The sequence below is a fragment of the Mandrillus leucophaeus genome, unplaced genomic scaffold (assembly GCF_000951045.1).
Source record: "Mandrillus leucophaeus isolate KB7577 unplaced genomic scaffold, Mleu.le_1.0 Scaffold129, whole genome shotgun sequence".
Classification (NCBI taxonomy): Eukaryota; Metazoa; Chordata; class Mammalia; order Primates; family Cercopithecidae; genus Mandrillus; species Mandrillus leucophaeus.
The window spans coordinates 115,504-124,537 of record NW_012101243.1 but is presented as its reverse complement, the minus strand read 5'-3'; the positions used below and the strand labels follow the sequence as shown (position 1 = coordinate 124,537).

General features: G+C 51.8%; 1 protein-coding gene across 1 annotated transcript in view; it reads right to left on the bottom strand.

Annotated features, from left to right (window-relative positions):
* Positions 1 to 9,034, bottom strand: part of SLA2 (Src-like-adaptor 2) — a 42,573-nt gene that overhangs the window by 28,768 nt on the left and 4,771 nt on the right. Inside the window, exons 2-5 of the mRNA XM_011972348.1 lie at positions 8,435 to 8,568; positions 2,260 to 2,359; positions 1,162 to 1,248; positions 216 to 319 (exon numbers count right to left, since the gene is read on the bottom strand). Coding sequence (XP_011827738.1) covers positions 216 to 319; positions 1,162 to 1,248; positions 2,260 to 2,359; positions 8,435 to 8,525 — 382 coding nt within the window. The 5' untranslated portion in view covers positions 8,526 to 8,568. The remainder of the gene's footprint in view (positions 1 to 215; positions 320 to 1,161; positions 1,249 to 2,259; positions 2,360 to 8,434; positions 8,569 to 9,034) is intronic.

Genomic DNA, 9,034 nt, shown 5'->3' with positions numbered 1-9,034 from the left:
GCCCACCACCTCGCCCAGCTAGTTTTTTGTATTTTTTAGTAGAGACGGGGTTTCACCGTGTTAGCCAGGATGGTCTCAATCTCCTGACCTCGTGATACGCCCACCTCGGCCTCCCAAAGTGCTGGGATTACAGGCTTGAGCCACGGCGCCTGGCCAGGGCTCCTTTCTGAGATCTCCACGCAGGGAGGGCCTGGGCTGGCGCTGAGCTTACCCACCTCTCCTCGTCTGGCTCTCCCGGATGAGGAAGGCCCCTCCAGGGTTCCCAGGTAACAACAGCAGTTCCTCAGCTTTCTCCCTGCTTAGGCCCTCATACAGCCACCTGGAGGAGTGAGAGAGAGGGACAAGGGACAGGGTCAGCCTGGAGGAAGAGGGAAGCCAAGATTTTACCACCGCCTCTGAGTGACCCTCACAAGGCCCTCCCTCTCTGGGCCTCAAAGTTCTACCTGTTCCACAAAGAGCTGGGCTCAGGGCCTCGGAGGCCCACGCCATCTTTGTCCTCCTAGTCCTGGCTCCAGGGCCCTGGCAGGACAAACTCATGGGGACAGCCTCAGCTTTCTCTGCCTGGAGACCTCATTCCCAAGTAACCTGGGTTGGTCCCAGCCTCTCTGCTATCCCTGCTCAGTGCCCCCAGCACCCTGATTCTATCTACTCACCTTTCTAAGCCCCACCTTCCCAAGAGATGCCCCTCTGATTTTTTCTTTTTTAATTGAGACAGGCTCCTGCTGTGTGGCCTAGACTGGAGTGCAGTGGCACAATCACGGCTCACTGCAGCCTTGACCTTCCAGGCTCGGGCGATCATCCCACCTTAGCCTCCCTAGTAGCTGGGACCACAGGTGCGCACCACTGTGCCAGGCGCTCACAGGGCATGCTCCCATCTCCTATTTGGACTTTTCAGCATTTTCCACCATGAGATCCTGGCAACCTCCAAAGCCCAGAGCTCCACACCTCCTCTATGGGCCTTCCCAAGCCCCTCCCCTGGCTCCCACGTCTCACAGGCCAACCTGTGCTAGGATGAGCTGTCTGCCCCTCTTGAGGGCAGGGCCTCGGTTCAATTCTCCTCCATCCTCAGCTTTGCTCAGCGCAGAGCCGCGCATAAAGGGGAGCTCTTGTGGGAAGAGAAAGCAGGAAGCTCCGCAAGGCGGGCCTGGGGTGGGAACTCACCCATGGGAGACTTTGGCCACGTGGACGCTGGGGATGTTGTATTCTCTGCCTGAGACTTCAGACAGCACCGTCCACCAGTCTCCATCCCTGGAGAGAGAAAAGAGTCGGGGTACCTTTTTCAGATGAGCCAAGGCCCCAAGAACTGCACATTCAGGGTTGGCAAGGAGCCTCTCAGGCTGGGTCCTGCAGCCACCTGTCCCACCTGTTTCCCAGGCTTCCCTGCATTAGCCTGTCCAGGTGGCTCCTGAGTCAGGGCTGGGGCCAGTGGTAGATGGCACGACTTCAGGCTCCCTGCTACAGGGCACTGCCCACCCACTGCCTCTCCCTGTGGGGGTGTCCAGCACCTGAAATCCCACCACAGGGTTTCTGTGAGCACTTCAGCAAAGGCTCATGCTTTTCTGCCTGGGGAAGGGCCCCTTCTCCCAGGACAGCATCTCTATTCCTTCCTTCCTTCATCTATTTTTATTTTTTTGAGACAGAGTTTTGCTCTTGTCGCCCAGGCTGGAGTGCAGTGGCATGATCTCAGCTCACTGCAACCTCCGCCTCCCAGGTTCAAGCGATTCGCCTGCCTTGGCCTCCCGAGTAGCTGGGATTACAGGCACCTGCCACCAAACCTGGCTAATTTGTGTATTTTTAGTAGAGACAGGGTTTCACCATGTTGGCCAGGCTGGTCTCAAACTCCTGACCTCAGGTGATCTGCCTACCTCGGCCTCCCAAAGTGCTGGGATTACAGGTGTGAGCTAGCACGCGTGGCCCATTCATTTATTTTTAAAGACAGAGTCTTGCTGTCACCCAAGCTGAAGTGCACTGGCTTGATCATAGCTCACTGCAGTCTTGAACTCCCGAGTTCAAGCGATTCTCCCACCTAAGCCTTCTAGACAGCTGGTACTACAGGCACACACCACCATGCCTGGCTCTATTAGTGACACCTGGGACTACAGGCATGCACCGCCATGCCTGGCTCTATTAGTAACAGCTGGGACTAGAGGCACACACCACCATGCTTGGCTCTATTAGTGACACCTGGGACTACAGGCAGGCACCACCATGCCTGGCTCTATTAGTGCATATTCAGGTACCCAGGGCCCATGGACTTACTCAGAGACGATGGTCAATGGCTCCCCGAGTCTCAGCGACAGCTCGGCTGGGCCACCTGCTGGGAAACTGCCCAGGGCCACGGCTGTGGCCTTGCTTCTCTCTAGATGGAGGGACAGAAATGGTCACCCACTTAGCTAGCCCTGCTCCATGCGTGACGTCTAGTGGAGTCTGGGTCTGGCTCCCAGCATCAGCCCTCCACAAGCACCCTGATGGAGTCCCATCCACTTCCTAAGAGGGCCACCCTGGAATCAAGCTTTGCCAGCAGAGCTTTGCAGGGCCCTGACAGTGCCCAGACGGAAAGAAAGAAAGAAAAAAATTTGCAATTGGGTCGTGCTCCATCAGCACCGCACGTAGCCTGAGCGACAGGGCAAGATCTGATCTCTAAAAATTAGGCTCAATGCAGCCTTGACCTCCTGGGCGCAAATCCTCCAGCCTCAGCCTCTTGAGTGGCTGGGACTACAGGTGTGCACCACTACACCCAGCTAATTTAAAACCATTGTTTAGTAGAGATGAGGTCTCGCTATGTTGCCCAGGACATGATGGCCATGAGGCTCAGGATGTGGTAACCATAAGGCCCAATTTCAAGGCTGGGCCTCAGGCGGCAAGGGCACCCTCAGCACAGGACGCATGCCCTCACCCACCCCAGAGGGCAGCCTGCTCAGGCCAGCCAGACTCCCTGTGACTGCCGAGCCTTGTAGCCTGAAAATCCAGCTTTCAGCAGCTGCTGAAGGCCACCTCACTGCACCCTAGCGTCCCTCCCTTCTTCCCTCTGTCCTTTCTCTGTAAGGATTCCTGAGACACTTGTAGCACATAAACGCATTAAGTATGAGAAGCAGCCAGGGTCAGCAAGAAGGGTCCATCTGCATCCTAGATGCCCTGTAGGAAGCAAGGTCTTAGAGGACTCTGGTCCTCTAAGATGGAGCTGGGACCCCAGGAAGAGGGGCAGGAGACGCAAACGAGCAGACAAGGATGTGGGGGTTGGGTGGGGGAGCCGTGTGGGCTGAAGGGCCTGTGCTCCAGGTGGGCATGGGAAGAGTGAGGCTGATTCTGGAAATGGACTAGTTCCTCCACATCCTCCCAGACACATGTGGCGACCCCTGCCGTGAACCCAGCCTGGAGAGCTCCCCAGGGGTCTCTCCTCTGAGGTCTTTGCAACATAAGGCCTGGCCATTCCACGGTGCAGGGAAATGTCTGATGCTTGGACAAATGATGCACATCTTGTGACAGGTGCTCTCTGATGAGAATGGGAAAATGTGGCCTGGGAGGGCCCCTTTCCCTCCTGGAAGCCCTGGCCTTGCACCCCTGGGGGCAGCCAACCAGCTGCATACACTACACTGTCCCCCTGAATGGCCTCACTCTGCCTGGCTGACTTACCTTCATCCATTTCCCAACCGAAACGTCCCTTCTTCCAGGAAGCCTTCCCTGACCAGCCACTTCTGCACACACTCTTGGTCAGAATCCCTTAAAACATACTGCCACCAAAATCTAAGTTCTAGTTGGTGATTGGTTTAGCACCTGTCCCTGGGGCTCAACTGTCCCTGAAGGCATGGACTGTGCCTGTCTTGTCTACTTCTGTGTCCCCAGGTCCTGTCACAAGGCCTGGCATGTGGTAGATTTAAAGTGGTTGCAAGAGGCCGGGCGCAGGGGCTCACGCCTGCAATCTCAGCACTTTGGGAGGCCGAGGCACGTGGATCACCTGAGGTTGGGAGTTTGAGCCCAGCATGACCAACATGGTAAAAGCTCATCTCTACTAAAAATACAAAATTAGCCCAGTGTGGTGGCGCATGCCTGTAATCCCAGCTACTTGAGAGGCTGAGGCAGGAGAATCACTTGAACCTGGGAGACAGAGGTTGCAGTGAGCCAAGATCACACCATTGCACTCCAGCCTGGGCAACAAGAGCTAAACTCCATCTCAAAAAGAAAAAAAAAAAAAAAAAAGGTTGCAAGACTGACCGGCCGCGGTGACTCACACCTGTAATTCCAGCACTTTGGGAGGCCGAGGCGGGCAGATAGCCTGAGGTCAGAAGTTCCAGACCAGCCTGGCCCACATGGAGAAACCCCGTCTCTAATAAAAATACAAAAATTAGCCGGGTGTAGTGGCGGGCACCTGTAATCCCAGCTACTCAGGAGGCTGAGACAGGAGAGGCGGAGGTTGCGGTGAGCCGACATTGCGCCACTGCACTCCAGCGTGGGCGACAGAGCAAGGTTCTGTCTCCAAAAAAAAAAAAAGAAAAGAAAATGTGCTTCAATCTGTTTTACTGCAGTGACAGATTAATAGCTTGGTTGGCAGAATTTACTCACAATTCTAAATAATTTTTCTTTGAGGTAAGCAAATCTGCTCGGAATTGTCTTGGCTCATCAGTGTTTGCTTGTCAGCATTTTCTGTAACTGAAATAGGAGTGAGGTGACCCTTGTTCTATTAGTCAAGATCTACCTCTAAGGCATGTTTTTTTTTTGTTTGTTTGGTTTTTTTTTTTGAGACGGAGTCTTGCTTTGCAATCTTGGTTCACTGCAACCTCCGCCTTCCAGGTTCAAGCGATTCTCCTACCTCAGCCTCCTGAGTAGCTGGGATTACAGGCACCCACCACCACACTTGGCTACTTTTTGTATTTTTAGTAGAGATGAGGGTTCACCATGTTAGTCAGGCTGGTCTCGAACTCCTGACCTCGTGATCTGCCTGCCTCAGCCTCCCAGAGTGCTGGGATTACAGAATTGAACCACTGTGCCCAGCCTACCTCTAAGGTTTTAATCGTTTTGAACCCAGTACTCTTGTTTGAAATGTCCAGCTGTAAACTTTGCTACATATTTGTAGGCACAGTGATGTTATTTCTTCAATGTAGGCTCATAGTCTGTGAAGTTTGCTTTTTTTCTTTTGAGATAGTCCCACTCTGTCGCCGAGGCTGGAGTGCAGTGGCATGATCTAGGCTCACTGCAATCTTGACTTCCCAGGTTCAAGCGATTCTCCTCCCTCAGCCTCCTGAGTAGCTGGGATTACAGGCACATACCACCATGCCTGGCTAATTTTTTTTGTACTTTTAGTAGAGACAGGTTTCTCCATGTTGTCCAGGCTGGTCTCAAACTCTTGACCTCAGGTCTGCCTGCCTCAGCCTCTTTTTTTTTTTTTTTGAGACAGAGTCTCACACTGTCACCCGGGCTGGACTGCAATGGCATGATCTTGGCTCACTGCAACCTCCACCTCCTGGGTTCAAGCGATTCTCCTGCCTCAGCCTCCCAAGTAGCTGGGATTACAGGTACCCACCACCACGCATAGCTAACTTTTTGTATTTTTAGTAGAGATGGAGTTTCACTATGTTGGCCAGGTTGGTCTCGAATTCCTGACCTCATGATCTGCCCTCCTTGGCCTCTCAAAGTGCTGGGATTACAGGCATGAGCCACCACACCTGGCCTGAAGTTTGCTTTTTTTAGTCAGCTCCATAAAACAGTGTGCTAAGATTTTCACATCTTTAATTATCACATGGTTGAGGAGAGTTCTACATTACAAATGAAAAACTTGAGATGGGGAATTTAGGTGATGTATTGTTTTGTTTTGTTTTGCCTTGTTTTTGAGACAGAGTCTTGCTCTGTCCCCCAGGTTGGAGTGCAGTGGTGCGATCTCGGCTCACTGCAACCTCCGCCTCCCAGGTTTAAGAAATTCTCCTGTCTCAGCCTCCAGAGTAGCTGGGACTACAGGTACATGCCACCATGCCTGGCTAACTTTTGTATTTTTAGTAGAGACAGGGTTTTACCATATTGGTCGAGCTGGTCTCAAATTCCCGAGCTCAGGTGATCCACCTGCCTCAGCCTCCCAAAGTGCTGGGATTTACAGGCATGAGCCACCACCCCTAGCCAATTTAGGTGATTTAACTAAAGTCCCAGTAGCAAAACTTGCACAAAAGCCATATAAGGCGCATGTCCCTAGGCTCTGTCCAGGGGAGCGAGGAAATACATCGTGAAGTAGTGTGATCTTGTTATCTGTGCTAGTTGATTTTATGTGTCATTGTGGCTAGGCCACACAACCCAGATATGTGGTCAAATACCAGTCTAGATGTTGCTGTGAATGAGATTGAATTTATTTATTTTTTTGAGACGAAGTTTCGCTCTTGTTGCCCAGGCTGGAGTGCAGGTGCAGTGGTACGATCTTGGCTCACTGCAACCTCTGCCTCCCAGGTTCAAGTGATTCTCCTCCCTCAGCCTCCCAAGTAGCTGGGATTACAGGTGTGCGCCACCATGCTTGGCTAATTTTGTATTTTTAGTAGAGATGGGGTTTCACCATGTTGGTCAGGCTGGTCTCAAACTCCCAACCTCAGGTGATCCACCCACCTCGGCCTCTCAAAGTGCTGGGATTACAGGCGTGAGCCACTGCGCTCAGTCGAGATTGAATTTAAGTCAGTAGACTGAGTAATGCAGATGACCCTCCATAATGTGAGTGGGCCTCATGCAATCAGCTGAAGGTCATAAAAGAATAAGACTGACGTCCTTTGAGGAAAAGGGAATTCTGCCTCCAGACTGTGGTCGGACTCAGGACCACAGCATCAGCTCTTCCCTGGGTCTCCAGTCTGCCTTGCCGATTTCAGACTTATAGCCTCCACAATCATGTGAGCCAGCTCCTCAAAACAAAATCTCTACACACACACACACACACACACACACACACATCCCCCCACACACCACCTATTGGTTCTATTTCTCTGGAGAACCCTAATACCTTATTGAAATCCCAATGAAGGTGTGACTTGAGAAAGGATTTGTGGCCTGTTTGGGGGAACAAGAAATAGACCTGGGGCCATAGTTCCAACATCAAAATACCAGAATTGCTAGGATATTTTTATTGTTCAACTGTCCTAGAAACTGAGAGTTTTAGTCAAGACTATATTAGAAAATCATGGTTATAGACTCAGCATATGCATTGTCTATGCTATTTTTCTACCATTAAGACAGTCCTGGCAAGGGCCAGGCATGGTGGCTCATGCCTGAAATCTCAGCACTTTGGGAGGCCAAGGCAGGAGCCTCACTTGACCCCAAGAGTTCAAGACCAGCCTGGGCAACATAGGGAGACTCCATCTCTACAAAAACATTTAAAATGGAGCCAGGCATGGTGGCATGTGCCCGTAGTCCCAGCTACTTGGGAGGCTGAGGTAGGAGGATCGCTTGGGCCTGAGAGGTTCAAGATGCAGTAAGCCATGATCACACCACTGCACTCCAGCCTGGGTGACAGAGCAAGATCATGCATTTAAAAAAAAAAAAATAGCACAAAAATAAAAAAGACAGCCCTAATGTCACTTCAGGTAATTTCACAGTACCTGTCAAGTCCACTAGAACAGTATAGCAGAACTTTCTACAGTAATAGAAATGTTCTGTAGTTCTGTGCTGTCTAAGGTGGTCGCTCGCTACATGTGCTATCAAGCACTTACCTAAAATAAATGTGGCTGGGGTGATTTAAGACTTTTTTTTTTTTTTTTTTTTTTTGGTGAGACAGATTCTCACTCTGTTGCCCAGGCTGGAGTGCAGTGGCATGATCTCGACTCACTGCAACCTCTGCCTCCCGGGTTCAAGTGATTCTCTTGAATCAGCCTCCTAAGTAGCTGGGATTACAGGTGCCTGCCACCATGACCGGCTAATTTTTGTATTTTTAGTAGAGACAGGGTTTTACCATGTTGGCCAGGCTGGTCTTGAACTCCTGACCTCAGGTGATCTGCCTGCCTTGGCCTCTCAAAGTGCGGGATTACAGGCATGAACCACCGTGACTGACCCCGGCCTAAAATTTTAAATTTAAGCAGTTGCGTGTGGCTGGTGGCTACTGCAATGGACAGTGCAGCTCTAGGGGGCTGCAGAGGTGGGGCTGGTCAGCTCAGTGTTTGGATAAACAACTTGTTGAGAAGGAGGGAAGCCTTGGGAAATGCCTGGGGGTCTATCATGCCTCCTGGTTTAATATTCTGGTCAGCGCCTATTGCTTTCTCCTATTTTCTCATTTACCCCATTGTTTACTATTACTGCTAAGGTGGGCTCTATAGGAGCAGGGACCCTGCTGTATGGCTCAGTAGGCAGGGCCTGGTATGCAGCAGGACCTCAGTGGTGCTTATGCTGTGTTGGAGCTGCTGGCTAGGAAGGCCCACAGAGGCAGTGAAGTCTAGTACTGTGTGGGAAGGGCCTGGCTGTCACAGGCCCTGAGGCTTACCTGCTTCTGTGGTCACAGGTCCCTGGCCTTGGACAGAGGGACTCAAGCTTGGGCTTGGCAGGGATTTTCTTCTGCTGGGCAGACTTCCCATTGTTCCTCAGCAGAGCACTCAGAAGCACATCATCGACAGAAATCTGAAAGAGACACAGTGATGGGGACAGAGCCGAGGCTTCTGGCCCAATCTCAGATAACTCTCCCTCCCTAGATCGGCCTTGGCTATCTCCTCACAGAGCATGTGAATGACCTCCCTCCTGTGGGGCCAGGCTCCAGCCCCTGAAGGCTTCCTGCACATTGGACGCTGTTTTCTCCACATCTCATCTTTTTTATGCCGCAACAGGCTCAACTTTTTCTTTCTGGGCCTCTGCTTAGGTCCCTCCCATGGGCAGTTATGCCTTCTCCTCTCCTTCAGTCCTGTTTGGATCCTATTCTTCCTTCCCCAGGAAGCCTTCCCAGCCCCTAGCCTTTGTTGATCACTCCTTTGACTTCCTACGGCTCACTTAGAACCCTTTCTCTGACCAGGGATCACACTCTGCTATGGGTGGGAGGGGACAATGACAGGACAGTGAGCTCCCTCCAGGCATACCAGGACCTGTGGCTTGG